General features: G+C 47.1%; 1 protein-coding gene across 9 annotated transcripts in view; it reads right to left on the bottom strand.

Annotated features, from left to right (window-relative positions):
• Positions 1-922: 922 nt before the first annotated feature.
• Acaca (acetyl-CoA carboxylase alpha) overlaps positions 923-18,950 on the bottom strand; it is a 262,262-nt gene continuing 244,234 nt past the window's right edge. For all 9 annotated transcript variants that reach the window (XM_039086752.2, XM_039086753.2, XM_039086758.2 and 6 more), the window contains 4 exons: positions 10,921-11,075; positions 10,172-10,342; positions 4,504-4,640; positions 923-3,012 (listed from right to left, as the gene is read on the bottom strand). In XM_039086752.2, the coding sequence (XP_038942680.1) occupies positions 2,889-3,012; positions 4,504-4,640; positions 10,172-10,342; positions 10,921-11,075 (587 nt within the window). In that variant the 3' untranslated portion in view covers positions 923-2,888. The remainder of the gene's footprint in view (positions 3,013-4,503; positions 4,641-10,171; positions 10,343-10,920; positions 11,076-18,950) is intronic.

The raw sequence follows: 18,950 nt of genomic DNA, 5'->3' as shown, positions 1-18,950 counted from the left end.
ATTCACAGGGTGCCGCTGCAGGCGGAGAGGCAGTTCTCACAGGGACTCTATCCCTCTGCTTCTTGGTTTGAGCAAGGCTCATGTATAGACCAGGGTGGCCTAGATCTCACAGTCCTCAATGGCTTGAATGTTAGATTATAAGCATAGGCTACGAAGCCCAGCTCAAGCCTTCCTTGCTCCTCTTTCTAGAACACTGACTTACGTAGTTAATGTGTGTTAATATGTTACTACAGAACAACTCCCCCAAGACAAAACTGAGCTTAGTAACCAGCACCCCTGCCACCCTGCTTCGCTGCCTCCATTTCTTGGGGCACAGAGCTTGTTCTGGGGAACTGGGTAGGGGAATCAAGGACACACAGCCATGACTTCTCTGACCCTACTGCTCTAAGTGCTCAGACTTTATAATACAGAAGGCCTAAAAGACCCTCAAGGATGGGTTGTCCCAGAACTCATAATGCTAAGGACAGTGGAAGTCCTGCACACTGGCAGGGAGTAGGCTTCAGAGTTTCAAAGATTTTGGGGTAGATTTTCTCTGGGCTGGGACTCTAGAGCTGGTACTCACAAACAGACTGAGTTCCTTCTCCTACCCTAAACCGATTCTCTTTTGGGGGAGTCACTTATTAGGACTCCCACTCAGATCTTGGCAGTAAAAATTCTATGGGAACGCTCTATGGGAAACGCCATTAATGAATTTGTGCTTAGCTGGAGGGATCTGGAAGACTGGTAGTGTTAGAACATAGGGCAGGCCAAGGCCAGCACTGGACACCTCTCTTGTTCTTATCCCGTTCACTTTAGCATTGTGGGAGACAAAGGCTGGCTGGTACTGTAGCGCTAAGGAGGGACTTGGCCCTTCTCTGGCCCCTGCTGAAAGTGGGACCAGAAAATGGGCGGCTGGGCATGGACTGAAATGACAAACGGTGGCTCTTCTACAAATGTGGAGGTTTATTTCAACAAAACGTGAAAAGAGTGCATTGGACTGAAGCCCCTGCTCGTTGGCGTGTGTGTCCATCGAATTCTCACTGACACGAGTGAAGGCTGCTTTGTGAACAAGTGGACAGATAATATGGCAATCTCAGTTCAAGCAAGTCTGGGTCAACACATCATTCATCCTCCTCCCTCAGTAACCTTGCATGTGTAATGGGCTGTGGGGCCATCAGACTGCTCATGTGCTGTGGCTCTGACTTCTCCATGGAGGAGCCCCGGTCCTGGGGATGGGGCAGCAGGGAAAAGGGAGTTATACAAGCACAACCCACTTCACCTCAGAAGGAACGGCAGGAAAGCAGCCTTCATACCACTGGGTGTGGGACTGGATGTGCCGTAGCAAAGTGTAGAGGCTGGAGACAAATCCCACCCTTACCTACAAGGTGAGCTGAGAACCAGGGGCCAGGGAGCTTCCTTCTAACTGAGGATGCTCCCCACCTGATCTGGCCCTGGCCCTCCTGTTCGCTTGTAGGAGTTGGGCAACTTGCATCTATAGTCCCTTGGATGTCCGCTTGCAATGTGGCACCATTGAGAAGGTCCTCTGGAATATCTGCTCGAGGTGCTCCTGAATGGGAGGTCAGCTCTTTTTGTGGAGTCCAGGTTAAGGCTCAGACTGAAGCGCTCACTGGAATGGTTTCTGTGGCGGGCATTTTTTTCCTCCTTGATCTTCAGCGACAGTCAAAGTAGAAACTGGATGTTACACCAGCTCTGATCATCCCCATCCTTGCTTTAGGAACACCAATGCTGACCCGTAAGCTGCTCTCCTGGGTAAATGGGTTGTTAAACTCTTCAGGCCACCCTTGAGGAGGCCCTGCTGCTGGCCATGCAGGGCCCAGAGAGTCTGGAAACACCAGCACTGAGGCTGACCTGTAAGGTATCTTAAGGGCACGTGAACCCGTGTTCCCGGGAAGCCTCCTAACATCAGGAAGGCCAGTTCTGGTGCTGAAAGCACAGGTGTCACAGGTGGGTAGCCTGCCACACCTTCTGCCAGGAATAGGCATGGCCCCACAGTGACAACTGTCCCCAGAAGAGACTTCTCCTGTCTTGAGCTACTCTCTCCCTATCACCAACAGGAAAGCGCCTCTTCTCAGCTCCCCACCTCAGGCTCCTGCACTGCCTGCCTGTCCCCATCTACCCACAGAGGCCAGGGCCTTTAGCTCCTAGGTATAGTCACTATGTGACTACACAGCGATAGGGAAGGTGGTGGCAGGTTGATCATTGCCCCAGGGGTACTGCGACACCATTCGAGGTGGTTGAAAGTGTTGACCAGGAACAATGACATGGTCTGGTCTGGTTTTGAGCTTACCTGTTAGATCATGGCTTTGCCCTCATCTCTGTGTTCTTGTGGGCCTGTGACAGGTTTTCTGCTCTGACATTTCTCGTAAATAGTTATCTTGCTGTGGTTAGACGGGGACCGTTCCTCTCCAGTGCCTGGTATGTGCTTGGCTGTGTGTGGGGTAGTGAGTGATGGACTTGAGTTTCCTCCTTCCTCAGCCCCAGCCCTCCCCTGCTGCCTATGGCTGTGGCTCATGGGGCAGGGAGCTGCAGACACTTGGACACTGTTCACACGACCCTATGCTGGGGCAGGCAGGACAGGAGGGCAGGCCTGCAGTAGTAAGACCTCATGGTACAGGCGTGTACCTTTCATTGCCTTCTCAGTCCTGGGCATGGAAAGAGGACTGTCATCACAGCTGGGCTAATAAATACTGAACTGGGTATGCGTGGGTGGGCTTTGTGATCCTATAGCCCAGGATGTCATGCAGACCCTGAAACACTCAAGGGGAAGCAAATGCCACGGACTCCAGTCCCAGGCCTCCGGTGCCTTCTCCTTACAGTGGTTTCAGATGGGAGAGGCAGCCCCAGCTCTCTTCTCCGGAGACAGGGCGGGGATGGGTGGGAAGTTCCTCCTACGTAGAAGGGGAGTCCATAGTGGAAAGGATCCTTACAACCTCTGCTCGCTGAGTGGGGGAGATGTGCTGGGTCATGTGGACGATGGAGTCCATGGCAACTTCTGGATTGGCCTGCACCAAGCTGGAGAGAAGATTGGGAACCGTGAAGAAAGGACAGTAGAAGGGTCTTGACTGGCGTGCTTAAGAACCGCCAGGCAGCTACACTAACGGGCAGCTGTACACACCACACTGACCATGTCAGGGATTTCTCTATGTTCCAATGTCCCCAGTAGGTAGGGAGTGGTATAAAATGAACCAGGAAACATCTTTCCATGTTAGAAAATAAGGAATAATTAAGAAATAACCCCCCCAAAGAAAAAATGGCGGGACACACTGACAGTGGTGCCAACAGAATTATTTTGGTGCCAAATGTCCCAGAAGTAAACTATAAGGTTAGTAGGAATAGTCTACATCAATAATAAATATAAAAATGCATCAAGACAGGAGCTCTTGCTTGCAGAGTTTGAGTGAGACATAATTATGGAAGCCAGAGTTCAGATCAAGGAACAGCTTAGCTTGGCAATAAAATGTTAACGTCGGGGTCAGATGATGGTGCCTTTCAGTGGGGTACTCTGTGATGGCCAGAATATTGTATGTATGATATGGCCATAATGCAGAACTTGAATTATAAACATCAGATAACCTAAATATAAGAATGTTCTACAAACAGTACACTGTGTAGAACACAGTGACTGGGGGCTGGAGAGATGGCTCAGCAGTTAAGAGCACTGACTGCTCATCTAGAAGCCCTGAGTTCAATTCCTAGCAACCATGTGGTGGCTCACAACTGTCTGTGATGGGATCCGATCCACACACATTAAATAAAGAAAACAAAGGAAGACTGGAGTGCGGCAGTGCAGAGGACTCCCGCATGCTCCAGCTCGGAGCCCTGCCACACTCACGGGAAAACTCCATGAAAGTGTTCGGTGGTTTACTAAAGGTGATCACTTTATTGGAGCCACCTAGGAGAATGCTGTCCTTAGAGACTTAGCATACAATGTCAATAAGGAAAACATAAACAACACGAGAATTACTAGTACCAGATTTTACTTCTGTGACGTTTTTCTAAGTAATATATTTCCCAACAGTTTTATGGACATCTCCCAGGAGATGTCAGTTTTCCCTCCCTCCTTCTAGAATCATTTACTTGGTTTGAATATCTGTACCTAGAGTGAACCCATGAGTAAAGGTGTCCTGAGACAGCTGTGTCTGGGGGCTGAATCCGGATCTGTGAGTCAACTACAACAGTTCCAGATGGGACCCACAGAGGTCAGGACAGCATTATCTCAGAGTTTATTCTAAACTTTAAAAAATATTTCTTTAATGTATATGAATACACTGTAGCTGTCTTCAGACATACTGGAAGAGGGCATCAGATCCCACTACATGATTAATAAGAGTATTAAATATTGTTGTGAGCTACCATGTGGTTGCTGGGAATTGAACTCAGTACCTCTGGAAGAGCAGTCAGTGCTCTCAACCACTGAGTCATCTCTCCAGTCCTATTCTAAACTTTTTATTTTAAAGAAATTAGCCCTCTAGCCTCGAGGACCCTCCTGGCAATTGGTCTCACCTGCGGATCTGCTTGAGGACATAGTCCCTGCTGATGTATTTGATGTTCTCCTCTATCACAGAGCGGACACCATCTTCCTCTGTCAGCTGCTTCTCCAGCCATTCCACCAGATCCTTATTATTGTCCCAGACGTAAGCCTGCAAACACACAAGTCTTGGTCAAACACCAGGGGTCAGGCCTAAACACCCAATTGCCTAGCATCCCAAAAGCTTTCTCCTTTTCTGTTTGGTTGGATGTAGAGGGCAGGTTCCCAGTGGCAAGCCGCCTTCATCTGTCTCCCTTTGACCTTCAGATGCTCACGCAGGAGTCTGTCCTGTGAGGCTCTGGCATCTACTGTTCTACAACAGTAGGTCTGTGTGGAGCAGGGTACTTAAGAGTGTGACCAGGAGGGAAAGGTGTGTGTGGCTGGTTCTTTTTGGAGGAGCAGAGACAACTGATTCTCAAGAGCCATTCCAGTCTTAGCAAGATGTGGCTGACAAGGCTTCACCTGCTGTGCTGATACAGATACACAGGAGCAGGGCTCAGAGGACAACAAACCCAGTAGAACTCAGCTGCTGATATGAGAGACATCTTGGTGCTACAGTATTACCACCACGCCAGAAAGCCACCCCACTCTACGAGCTGAGAGCCCCGCAGAGGGTCAAGAAGTCTGCAGCCCTCAGATTCTCACAGCCCACCTCTTGCCTCCTTTCTTTCGAGATCATTTGGCTTGAGTATTTCCGAGGCAGCTGACTACATAATAACTCAGGAGTGTTAGAAGCCTAATAGCCTTCTCCTTGCTCTCTTCTCTCATTTCTTTACAAATCATTTAGGAATCGTTTTGTTAATGGTTTCCGGAAAACCAAGTCCCACCATTAGGGCTCATTCATATTTATGTCATTTTGTTTGGGTAATTAACCACAAAGCTCGTCATTTAAAGGTGCGCTACCCTTTTCTGTTATCACTAACCGAAGTCAAAGTCAGAATGACAATGAGTTTGGTGCTGTAATTTAATAGGTGGGCACTGTAGGGACTCTGAGGCTTGTGTTGTGGCTTCAGGAAACCCAGATACAAGCAATGGCACAAAAGCTACAGCTGCACCCTCAGGGCCTACACAGTACAGACTGAACATTCCAAGAAGCATCTGGCGTTAGCAAGGAGACTGGGTTGTCTTTTAACAGATACCATACTTAAAAAACACCATTTATTGCTAGGTGTGGTAGCTCACACTATCCCAGCTGAGGCAGGAGAGAGGGTTAAGGTCAGCCTGGGCTACACTGAGGCAAGGGTACAGAGTGAGACCCTGTGGTTCCTTTCAGACTCACGTCCTCCCCTGACTTAGCGGGTGAGCTGGCTGTGCCTGGCTGTACCACAGCTGGGTCACATGTTCCCAGGCCTCAGGAGCAGTGTGCCTTTTCCAGAAGTCTGTCTACCTCTTTGCCTGGCTCCAGACTTGCTCATTTTGGGCATATCTGATGGAGGTCCGCTCTCCTCACACAACAAGCTGGGACCTCCCCATCTCTGTGTTACCCCTCTGAGGGTCTGCAATAGGGAAACTGAGGCAGACTCTGCTGACCAGGAGGAGCCAGATGGATGAACACGCCTGGACTGTAGACACCGCCACCTTTATAAACCTGGACATCTCCGTCATTGGCGATTAAAAGTTGTGTGGCCTGTGGACTGCACACCTTCCCCGATTCAGGAGGATTTGGAGAGAGGTGCAAAAACTAAGACAATGGCAGCCTAGCTTCGGAAGGAAACCAAACAAAACCAACTAGACTCACTCAGGAGTCCCAACGCCTTTCGTTTAGGAGAATATTTAATACTCTTATTAATCATTTTTAATCCGTTTGCTTTTAATTAAGAAACAGCATGATGCTTTGCTATCAACATATGCCAGGGAGCAGATTAATTGTAGCTTAAGATCGCTCTCCTTGATTGGTGTAATGCATTAGCTAACGAGACGGCAGCTTCTAACGATGCTCACACACCACACTGGAGAAGGCGGCTACCCTCTAGAGTACACACTCCTGCTCCCCTCCTGCAGCCACAGACGACGCTAGGAGTTTAAACATTTCACAGCCATTCCCAGGCTGAACCACAGCACCGCATTCCAAGCTTTTAGAAAATATGGACCCTGCACATGACACATGCTGCTTATCCAGACACGACTGGATGACGCCGCTAAGCCCAAAGTACATGAAGACAGAGCTGCTGAAAACCAACTATGCTTTTAACAAAACAAAAAACAAAACAAAACAAAAACAAATTTGTGTATTCTCAGTGCTGTTTTGTTTGAATCAGTCTGGGAGAGGTCTATCATGCTCTCTGCTCTGAGCTATTCTGTTTCATTTAGGAAAAGCAAGCTGCCTTAAAAAAGTTATGAAACTCACCATTCCAGCCATGAGGAAGGACAGGCCACCTCTGTTCCAAGGGAGAAAAGTCATTATGTTCTTCCTTAGAATTATAAAATGTAGCTCTCTACTACAGATTTTAAACAAGTCTGAAATGCTGGCTATTAGCCTCATGACAATCCTGGACCCACTTGTCTGATATCCCAGCCAGAGCATCTTAATATCAGTAAAATAGTAATTAAACATCACAACACTTGCTTGTCTTACAATACACATTCAGCAGACACTCTCTCTTTCTGCACCACTGGATAAGTATCTCAGGCCCCACTCAACCCTGCTAATTATATGTAATAATTAGTCTAGCTTACAAAATCTAAACGACCTGTTTGAAAAGGGTCGTTTCTAATGCACTGGACAGCTGTTAAGCTCTCCCTAAGCAATGGGAGAACAAGGCCAAGGGAGTGCCTAGGGCACAACCTGGTGGCTACGAATGGCTCCACTGTGTGGGCTGCTTAAGAGATGGAGCCACCTGACCTGGTGTTTGTGGAGGGGCCTGGGGGATGATGAGGGATATACACACACACCCCAGAAAGATTATTTACAATATATCAATGTTTCCAAGGTTATGATCTTCCAGCACCCAGGATGCAAGGTGATTTATTTCAGAAGCTTTGGAGAACATCACAGAAAGATCAAGTAAGCAGTGGCTTGCTAGATTCCACGGCTGCGTCAGGCAATCCCCACCATTCTGCCCTCACCTCACCTCTCCCAGGTACACTGAACTATCTGTGGGTGCTTGAGGCAATAGAGAGCTAGCAACACAAGATCCCATAACATTTAGAAATCCTGAATCAGAGGAAGCAGGTCACTCTGGACATTTAGAATTAATTAGGATACTAAGCCCTAAGGACACTGTTGTGAGCCAAGCAACCCTTCCAGGATATGTCAGTATGACCAAGTCTCACGCTTTAACACACTCTCTCTCTCTCTCTCTCTCTCTCTCTCTCTCTCTCTCTCTCTCTCTCTCTCTCCCTCTCCCTCTCCCTCTCCCTCTCCCTTTCCCTTTCCCTTCTTGAGACAGGGTCTCACCATGTATTCCTGACTAGCTTGAACTTACAGAAATCCCATCCCTGAGTTTTGGGATTAAAGGTATGCCCCACCATGCCTGGCTGCTATGTAACTTCTAATATGCTTTGCCTCTGACAGTTAACCCACTAAATCCTGTGACGCCATAAACATTATCCCCATTTTACATAAAAGGGATTCAAATAATGTGTCCAAGCAAATAAATGTAAAACTGGAAACCTCAGTTTGTGAGATTTCAAAACCTGCTGGTTTTGTTTTTTTTTTTCACTGTTCCATGAAAAGTCTTAACTGTGATTTCTCCTGTCTGAGTCTGCAGGCACAGAACCAATCAGCCTGTTGGAGAACTGCATACCTCAAATTGTGGAGCTAGAAATAAAAACAGAAAGCACGTGCTGTTTGCATAACCTAACTCAAACCACAGCTCTTGAAGCTTTTCCTTAGGGAGCTGTAGTTACAAAGCTGCTTCTGACCACAATGACACGTGAGCCATAAACCCAAGAACTTCTCCAACAGGACTGCCCAGTGGATCCAAGCAGAATCCTAGAAATCAGGGGACAAAGGTCTCTAAGGAAACGGAAGTTTCACATTGCCCGGGGAAAACAGTACAAACCACGGTGAATAAACGTATCACTCATGACCTGTGCACAACAAAGACCTGGCACTCAAAGACTCTACTGGTCTTTGCCCTTGAGGGAAACAGCACATGAAATCTGCCACTATTTGAAGGCTGTGTGTGCCTCCACACACGGAGGGCTTCAGCCATTTCCTAACATCAGGCAGCTTCTAGGTGGTCCTGCAGAGGCCGCTTACACCTTGAACACTACAACACTTTCTTCTCTCAAGGGCGCTGCCGATTTTATCACCTATCCCACACTAGCCAGGTCCTGCTGAGCCTGCAGAATGTGGCAGGAGATTTCAAAGTGGCATGCCCTGACTTCACAGGTTCAGTTGTCCTTCCTTTCTCTTTCCTGTCCCCTGGCAGGAGAGCTCATGGGGAATGCAATCTTCTGTAAACATGGGCAAAGGAAATAGTAACTATCAGGGATCGGTGGTATTTAATGGGCAGACAGCCTCTTCCCGAGCTGTGTGCCTGCAGTGTCTTCTGCATTCAATCCGTCCGGGAGCCTATGCACATAAAGCTCGCACTGATGAGAGATAGCAATGGCGGTTTCTTTAGACACGCTGCCCCCTGGGAGGATGCCACTAAGGAACAAGCGAGGGACCTATCTATTCACTTCATGCTTGGAGGGAAGCTATTCCTTTTCCTCATCCTTGTGCCCACCGAGGCTGTGCACGTCCATTAGTGACTAATGTGGTAGGGAGGCGTATGGGCCACACACACACACTCCATTTACCTAGCTGGCCACTCTTAACTGGAGAACAACCTCTTATTTTACACTTGCATGACTTTCAATGCCAACTTCCACTAGAAGCTGCCAGTAGCCACTGACAAAATTGTCTCACTCAATTATGATGCCAGAGACTGACCTTAACCTGAACCAAATGTCAGAGAATGTCCCACTCCCCTGCTGCACATCTGAAATATTTATCCAAGAAGCTTCCCAGTCATAAAGAAACAGGCAGACTTAACACAAAGGTGAATTTCAGAATACTCCACATCACTGGCTTTAAAACTGATGGTGAGTCTTACAGCTTCTTGATGAGAAAGGCTGTTAGCAAAGACTCCAGGTAGCATTTTTGAGGAGACTGGAGTGACCCTCTGTAGGACAAGGCCACCAGCCACTTTCCATCAATATCTGACAGTCACCAAAGATTTTGACCACACAAGTAATAAATGACAAAGTATATCTGCCTAATAGCCTGATAAAATAGGACCAGCAAAATGGCTTAGCAGTTAAGGACACCTGCTGCCAAGGCTGAAGACCTGAGTTTGATCCCAGAAACCCACATGGTAAAAGGAAAGAATCAATTCCTTCAAGTTGTCATCTGACTTTTACATGTAAGCTATGGCATGCCTGTGTAGGCAGGAATACTGTCTCATTGCTAAGCCCCCAGGGTAAAGTGTGTTGTGTTACAAACGGTTTGCTAAATGACTCTGTAGCTGCAGACAGGCCTTTCGAGCTTTTCTAACAGGATCTGATAGCACAGCACTTGGCTATGTATAAACAGGAGAGGGTTGGGGTATTAGGTTCCTCTATTACGCCCTGCCCGGGAAGGCCTGAGGATTCTGTGTCAGCTCTTGTAACTCTCAGGGGCACTGCACAGGTTTGTCAGTAGGTGCCTCATACCTTCACTGTGCCTTCCACTTCCACAAACCAGCGTCTCAACATGGCCTGGATCTGGCCATCGGTCAGCTCAGGGTTGGCACTGTGGATTTTCTTCTTGACCAGGTCTTCCAGCAGGAGACGCCTCAGTCGCCAGTAGAAGAAGGTGCGGGATGTTTTCCAATCTAAGATATCCTAGCCACACAGAAGCGTAGAGGAATTAGTGTTGTCACTGTAGCACTAGCACTCAATCTGAAGGAACCCCACAGGCATAAAAAGCTGCTCTCCAGAAAGTTCCTGGACACTGCAAAACTGGCCCGAACTCCCCACCTCTCCTCTTTCTCCCAGCAAACCACAGAATACTGCATAGCCAGTAGCCTGCCAAATGCTATCCAAGGCCTCACAGTGGTTTTGAGCAAGAGACTGAATCCCCAGAGAACTAGAAAGGTAACAATCTGTTTTTTCATGCAGATCAAAGGTGAATTAGCTGTCACCATAACCTCGACCGTGTAGTAATCCACAGTCTGAGGGTCACCTGGACTGATGCCATTGACGAAGGCACACACCACTCAGTTTCCTACTGGAATCCTCAGAGCTGGGTAAGGACTCCAAGGAAACCTAAATCGTTTTGTCTTAGATGACAGGGGACAGAGAAAAGGGGAAATGGTTTGATCTGCATAAGCTGTGCTGATCTGGCCCTCACAGCCCCCTGCTTGTGCGCCTATGTCACTTACAGGCTCTGACACGTCAGAAATGGCAATTGTGTTACTTACATTAATGACACCCTTCTCCTGCATCCGGCCTGGGGTGTCGTGCAAGTCAGCAAACTGCACAGCTACCTGATGGTAAATGGGAATTAGGAACTCCTCCCGCTCCTTCAACTTGCTCTCCAGCTCCTTCCGCTCAGTGGGGCTTAGCTCTGGGGTGCCTGCAATTACATAAACCTGTCTGTCACACTCAGCAGTGACCAGAAAGCTTGCCATAGATGCAGCCACCCTCCTTTCCTCTAGGGCCTGGCTTTCCACTGTCATCACTAAGTCTTTGATGCAGAACAGACTATGAGATGGTAGTCCTGTCCTTACTTTGTCACAGGGAGCCCATGTGTCTTCTTTGTCCTATAGAGGTCACAAGTATGAATGCAGAGGTGACAACTCTGCTGTCCAGGCCTCTTCTGAGCAGGTGAAGTACTAACCACCCAGAGGTCTGGACTCTCTCATCAGCTCAGTGCCCTAGAGCAAGGCTCCTCTATCCCCAGGCAGGACTGGTGCATGGACCAGTGCAAGCGCAGTATTTTGTAGGAGAGCTTCCCCTGAGACCAGAGCACAGGCCTGCAGCTCTGGTTTTACCATGTCCTCAACAGGTGCCTGGGAAACCGCTGTGCACCACGCTGCTGTGCACCACGCTGCTGTGCACCACACTGCTGTGCACCAAGCTGCTGTGCACCACGCTGCAGGCTGCTGCACTTCACAGCCTCCAATGCCAGCTGTGGACACGCCTCAGCTCGCAGTAGTGCAACTCACCAAGCAGCGCCAGCTCCATGTGTTATCCCCGGTTTCCCAATCCCTGACCAGGCGACAACACTGCAGGCGGGGAGGGCAGAGCAGATGTGTGGACTGCTAAGTGCAGAACACACAGGGCTTCATTTGCTCAGACTTTAGCTCCTTAGAACCAGGCCGGCCGCCCCCTCAGCAGCCAGGCTTTAGTCTGGGTATGGTGGCTGTGATCCTCCCTAATCACTTTCAGAATGGGTCTGCACCTGCCTGCCAGGAAAGGAAGAGTGCATGCAGCTGAAGAAGCAGCAGGTGACAGCCTGGTGCTGGGGACAACCTGATGTGTCCTGCTGTCACCAGCCCAGGTGACGGGATGCAGAAGAGAGAGCTGTTTCAGCATATGCCTGTGTGGAAGCAGGCCTTGTTCTTACGCCATTATGAATCTCATGCTTGTGAACGGCCCAGGGCTGCCAAGTGAGCCGGAAGTGCCACACAGAAGGACAGGGATGGGACTCTAGCACCAAGCCTCATTCTAAGGGACTTTTTGGATGCCCAGAGCCTCCTGTTTGACACCTGTGAGAAGCAGGTCCAGCCCCATGGGCCTTGGGTGCTCACACCGAGTACAGTCACTGACCTCTGCCTCAGGCCCCATTTAATCTTCACAACTCTAAGGCTGGATTGGTCTTAGCATCACACACGGAAGGCCCTGAGACACAGAACTTTTGTGACTAATCAAGGCCACAGGGCAATGGAGTGACAGCCAGGACTTCTCAGAGGCTCTGGACAGCACCACACCGCTGTTTTTACCTGGAGAAGACCAGACCTCAATAGTGGTGGACCCTTCCACTTCAGAAGGCTACGGCACAGTGGAGACTTACTGAGGAGGCCTAAGCCATCTTAGCCTTACTCTGTACAATGTCTGTAGCTTCTCCTACTGTTTTAGTCAAGGATGTAAAAATACAGTTTGCTGGGGCCCAAGGGATGGTAGGACTGAGAAGACAGTTCAACAGGGAACTCCAAACTCTTCAAGATTTCTCTGGGTACACAGCCAACACTGTACTTGAATGTACAATGCATCTACATGGGCCATACATAATTTATTGAGCATTTATTTTGTGTCAAGCACTGCACTTGAGTTCAAGATCATCTATGTCATAAGTCAATACTCCCTCCCCCGACCTTCTTCAGATATAGAGCCGTACAGCTGTTAACCTGCTGCTTCAAGTATTTTCCGGGTCGCTTCTTATATATTATCTCTGATCCTTATACCCACCTTTCCACTTTGAAACCAGAAAAAAAAGGCTCTGAAGTGTGAAGTGGCGCCTGCAGTTAAGCAACTCAGTCTGGATTTGCACTGGGCTCTGGCCACACCCAAGCCTGCGCTTCTTCTCAGTAGTGGTCCTGCAAGTGTCTAAGCAGATCTCCTGGCAGTAGCTGGAGAATAGGTTCCTTGTGTTTGCAAAGAGTTAAGAGCAGCCTCAACATTTGGATGCAGAAGGAGAAGGAACTACAGGCTGAGGAGAACCTTCTGGAAGCAGGCTGATGGTTTTACCACACTGAAGGAAAGGGGGAGGTTGGGCCAATTGCAATAGTCTAGAATTTTGAAGGAATAATGAAATAATACTATTGTCCCCTTGTCTACCCAGGAGTCAGAAAATGAAGCATTACTCCCCAAAGGCTACTTCAGAAAAGAAACAGGGCAAGGAGAGGCGCTGACAAGTCTTAAGCATGTAAGAAGGCCCAGGGTCTGTGCTTTGTTTTGAGGGAAAATGTCTCTAAATCTTTTATGTCCTAGGAGCGAAGGCTGCTCTCAAGTGGGTGCTGTGCACTGAGGGCCCCGCTCCCCTGTACAGCAGAGCAGCCAGCTCTGGTAATGATTTAGGGGAGATTAACAAATATGTCAATGTCTATTTTCTGCTTAATTTAAAAGCCGCGTCTATAAAGATTTTTGACTTCTGAACCCTGTTCTCCTGAAAGAAAGAAGGTAAGAATGAGGAGGGATAAAGAGTGATTATCCTATCATTGATCGTTTGTCAGGAGCATTTCTTATTCACTGGACTATTGTAAAAAGCTAAGCTCACGATCAATCCTGTAAGCTCCCTGTACAATTAAATATCTTGGAATGGTTTTCTTTCTTTTCTAGCCAGACTGCAGGGCCTCAGGGTTTTTAGGAAAGTGTGTGTGTGTGTGTGTGTGTGTGTGTGTGTGTGTGTGTGTGTGTGTGTGTGTGAGAGAGAGAGAGAGAGAGAGAGGGGGGGGGGAGAGAGAGAGAGAGAGAGAGGGAGAGAGAGAGAGAGAGAGAGAGAGAGAGAGAGAGAATATGCTCTACAGAGAAAAGCCATTCTTCAGAATCCTGCCTCAGGCAAAGGCTAAAGTGGGAGAAAGGTAGGCTACTCCTATCCCTTCACAGAATCAAAAGTTCCCATGAAACCCTAAAAGCCAAACCTTGTAATTCAAGAATTAACATAGAGAAAGAGTAAAACGCATATAAGTCATCACTAGCCTAATCAAGGGTCAAGAGCTGACATCACTGAGATGCCATTTCCTTTACTACGTCAGCCCCGAAAGGTCATGACCTCAAAGAGGAGGAGACTAAGAGACAATAAGTAACTTGCCAAATGTTGCAGAGCCAGGAGGCCAGAGCCGGCACTGGTAGCCGACCGAGTCCAGCCATAGTCCTGGGTCTTCAATTCTTTTGTCTTTAACATTTATTGTTTTATGTAATTAGTGTTTCATCTGTATGTATGTGCCCGACACATGGGCCTGGTGCCTACAGTGGTCAGAAATGCCATTAGAGCCTCTGGAACTGGAGTTACAGATGGTGTGAGCTGTCATGTGGGTGGTGGGAACCAAACTCTGGTCTTCTGGAATAGCAACAAGTACGTATCTCTCTGGCCACAAGTTCTAGGTCTTTAAAACAGCTTAAACTGATCTACAGGTATCCAGGTCCAGCAGCCTGTCAGGCTGAAGCAGGACAAAGAGTGCACATGGAGTAGCTGGCTTCTGCAGCAGCTGTTTAACACAGAAGATGGTAGAAGAGGGCCGGCCCTACCAGATACGACCCCAGGAGTAGGGTTTGGGGGACCAGTAGGGAGTAGGTTTTAAAGCCTAGAACAATGACCCTCAGAAAGCTCACCTCTCATCCAAGTTTGACTTCTCATTTATAATTCTAATCTGGGAAATGGGGATAAAGTTATATATATATATATACATATATATATATATTCTATAATATTAAAGTTTTAAAAATCAAAAACATTCTTAACTTGTCTTTTAAAAGGCCTATGTAAACTGAAACCTAGTTTTAACTTTTGTAGACTATTCTTTCTCTTTAAAAAAGCAGTTTGCAAATTAGCAGATTAAAAAAAAAGCAGTTTGCTTTGATTGTCTAAACGTAAGATATACAAGAGCTAAGGGCTGAATTACCCTACCCACAAGGCTCCTCCTGAATGCCACAGCGATTAAACCTGTTACTGAAAAATCACAAAGACTGGACTCTTCCTCTGGTTCAAAGGTAGCACAAGAAGAAGAGTATGCAATCACGTTTTCTATGTTGGAAAAAAAATTCCTCTATGAGGATAGTAAGAAAAATCACAAAAAAGTATTTCTGTATGTCTATATATGTAATGTGGTTTTTTTAAAATGACTTTTTATGTGCACTGGTGTTTTGCCTGCATGTATGTCTGTGTGAGGGTGCAGGAGCCTCTGGAATAGGAGTTACAGATGGTTGTGAGCTGTCATGTAGGTGCTGGGAATTGAACCCAGGACCTCTGGAAGAGCAGCCATCTCCCCAGTCCTAGTAGGTATGCTTTAAAAGGGGGAAAAAAAAGAAAAAAAGCCACAAAAGCATTCTTGAGAAACTGTAAATTAGATCCTGTTTTAAATGCCCCACGGGAGCCATTTACAAGGACCCCTGCAGAAAGTCCCTGGGTAAAGCACATCATCCTTTTGTAATGGGAATGATTTCTCCCAATGTATCTGTTTCTCTTCCCCCAACTCCACAGTCCTACTTTCTTATGTTTGCTTTTTTTTTAAAAAGGGGCCACACCTACTAAAACACAACTGCATTGCATATTGGCTCTAATTGTAATCTTCCCAAGGGATGTCAAATCCAGAAATTCCTTGCAATCGTGTGAATAATATCTTAACTCATATTTTAGACAATCCTTACAGTAAACTGAATAAAAATGATTAGTTCTCCTTTCAGTCCTGCCCCTGCCGTCAAGCAGTCATATCAACATGAGAAAGTGAGGGAACGACAGTTTCCTGAATCCTGGTAGAGGGATTCCTCTTTGGCCTTTGCTATTTTCTCTCCCTAAATCTGACAGGTCAGGATACATGGATCTGGGCCAGTTAAGAACAAGAAGGGAAGAGGGCCTTGGATATATTCTACATCAGATTTCAAATGGAGAGAAGCCTGGGTTTACAAAATCCCTGCCCAGTCCTAATTGTAAATCACGGCTTTCTGGGAGGGGCAAGGTGGTGGAAATGCCATGGTCTCACTAACTACATCAAGCTAAATGGGCTGAGACTTAAAGTGAGAAGGGTGTGGCTTTAGCGGCCACCAACTATGTCTTCTCAGCTTCCTTACACAAAGGACACTCCATGCACTCCAGGTGAGACACCACTTTTAAGGTACAAAGGTTGGAACATCTTTCCCCATCTCACCTTCCTACGCAAAGACGCCTCATTCTGCTTCAGACAAGCAGCATGACTTCTCAGTTCCTAACGGCTTGAAGAGATGGGAAAACACACTTTTGACAGTAACCCCTGAATCTCCATCACTCAAGATAATCCCTTTCAGGTCATTCTTGCTGATAAAGATGTAGCTTTGGAGAAAGGCATCTGGAAGTTTTTACACGCAAATCCCCAACTGCCACAATACTCCAAATGTACCAAGTACCTCAGCCTATTAGGCATATTGGATCCTAGCTAGGCCTGAAGAGCAGGTAAGGGCCAGCAAGGTACTGAACCTGTTAGCCGTCAGGGCGGTTTCATACAGGGAGAGCTAAGGAGCTACATGGCAAGCTGCCCATCTGTCTGGGAACAGGGCCATGATGGAGAACGAGGGTCCCCTATGTGACTCCTTTGCCCAAGTGCTCAGTGTACAGAGGAAGAGGGACACCTGGGTACTAATAATTTCTTTGTATTTGGGCTGGATAGTTCCTTCTCCATCTAAACTAATTTGACGTTTCTCTCTGGTAAAGATCTTACAACACAGGAGAGGCAGAGTTAGCCCAGCACTCCTCTCCCCAGCCATTCTGCTGTCTTCCGAGAGGCAACACTAGGATGATATTGAGACACAGAAGGCCTTGGAGGACCCAGACTCCAGAGAAGGAATTTGATTCCCTTAAGCTGCAAATGGTAGAACATAATCCACCCTTCAATAACTACCAAGGCCTGCCGCATCTGAGAACACAGGGTCAGAACTGGTTCAGTGATGGAACATCCTGCCATCTGAACTTACTACTAAGGGCAATTATTTCATTTCAAACAGAAATCAACATATGCTGTTATTACTGTAGAGCTGCAAACCAGTCACAGAAAATGGCAAACGCTCATTTAAGAATGTAAGCGCCTGGTTTCAACCCTTAGCTCTTTCCCTTGATCTACCTATCAAATTCAGTTTGGAAGAGATGAAGTAAACTATTCAGAAATTATTATTTATATCCTTGGTGAGTAAATTGTAATTTTGTGCAGCTAATCAGTTTGCACAGGTCTGTTTAGGTACTCTGTGGGTGCTCCCCAGTACTGAGGCTGATTTGGAAGGAGATCAGAAATACACGATAACACCCACTCCTATAGGCATTTACCTAAATCAGATTTTCCCTGTGCAGCTGGTTTTAGCTCACAATGGGAAAGCATCCCTGTTTGACTTTGCCAGGCTCAGTATTCAGCTTAGGGACTGAGAATTCTGCTCTGTGCTCTCACGTACACGTACTGTTTGTCTTGGAAGCCTTGTTTAATCTTCACTCTTGCTTCAGTTTTGCAATCTAGAAAATAAGGTCATTTTTCACTGACTTTGTAAAAGGCATTTGGTAGTGTCTGGCTGTGGGCACTGTGAGAAGCCAGAGGACACTGCACCTCTCCCAGACTGGGTTTATATTGTGCTGTAGCTCATCCAAGCCAATCTGCTGTGTCGTAACTATACTTGAGCAGTCTCTGAGAGATTGCAAATACCTGTGAGAAACACACCTTACAGTTGTTTCTAATCCACATCCACTCGTGTTTCCAAGATGCCAGGAATCAGAGATTGCTTCAGATTTAGCAGACTATGGACTCGTCCATCCATCTAATCATTCATTCATTCACTCATTCATTCATTCTTTGAGACAGGGTTTCTCTGGGTGGCCCCGGCTACCCTGGAACTTACTCTGTAGACCAGGCTGCCCTTGAATTTGGGGATCTGCCTGCCTCTGCCTCTGCCTCCTGAGTGCTGGGTACAGATTCTTTTTTGAGTGCCATTATTTGGTCAAGGTTAAATAAATATGATTTTCCTCAGCATGAATAGGAAATTGATAATGAGGTGATTCATAACAAATGATTAAGTGGCCATCACTCGGGGATCTCCTCTCTTGCCACTGCACACGTTCCTACAGCCAAAGGTGCTGGATGGAGACGGGAGCAACACCAGTCCTGTGAGGGGAAGTAAGCACTGGCCCCACACCCTCAGCACCCGGGACTTCTGCAAACATGGAGAGGATCCCTCCTTCTACCACCCTGTTACTCAAAAGGATGATAACAGCCATTGGGGGGTTAAAAAGAGGCAGTGAACCCCCAGTTAATGAGTAGGAATTCAGCAGGCAGTGCAAGATAAATGGGGCTCTCTCTGCTTCTGCTGGAGTCAGCATGAACTGCGGCCCTGCGGCTTGTTTGTGGCAAATGGAGTGCGCGAAATATCAAAGGGCAGTGATCCAGAAGAAGACCGACTTTGACAAATTTTAAATTGGCCAGAAAGAAAACCAGGAGAGAGAGAGAAAAAAAAAAAAAAAGAAAGAAAAAAAGAGGAAAAAAAAATAAATGAAAGAAAATTAGGCAGTTGTTTGTGTCCTACAGTGGTGGCATTGCTGCCTTCGTACAGAATTATTGGTAAAAACAGCAGCAACCTCACTGGATGCCGGGGCTGTTATCAGCCACCTAAGTGAGATGCTTATCAGCATCTGAAGCTTTTAGAGCGTCCTGTGTACAGTTGTAAGTAACCTGCTCTCAGGCTGCAGTCACTTTAATTAAAGTGTATGGGGTTGGTCAGAGGTAATTATCCTGTTTGGAAAAGAAAGGGAAAATCACCTCAACAAATCTGGCAGTAGTAGATT

The sequence above is a fragment of the Rattus norvegicus genome, chromosome 10 (assembly GCF_036323735.1).
Source record: "Rattus norvegicus strain BN/NHsdMcwi chromosome 10, GRCr8, whole genome shotgun sequence".
In the NCBI taxonomy this organism is placed as follows: Eukaryota; Metazoa; Chordata; class Mammalia; order Rodentia; family Muridae; genus Rattus; species Rattus norvegicus.
Note: the sequence above shows the minus strand (reverse complement) of the source record. Positions and strands in the feature narration are given on the sequence as shown.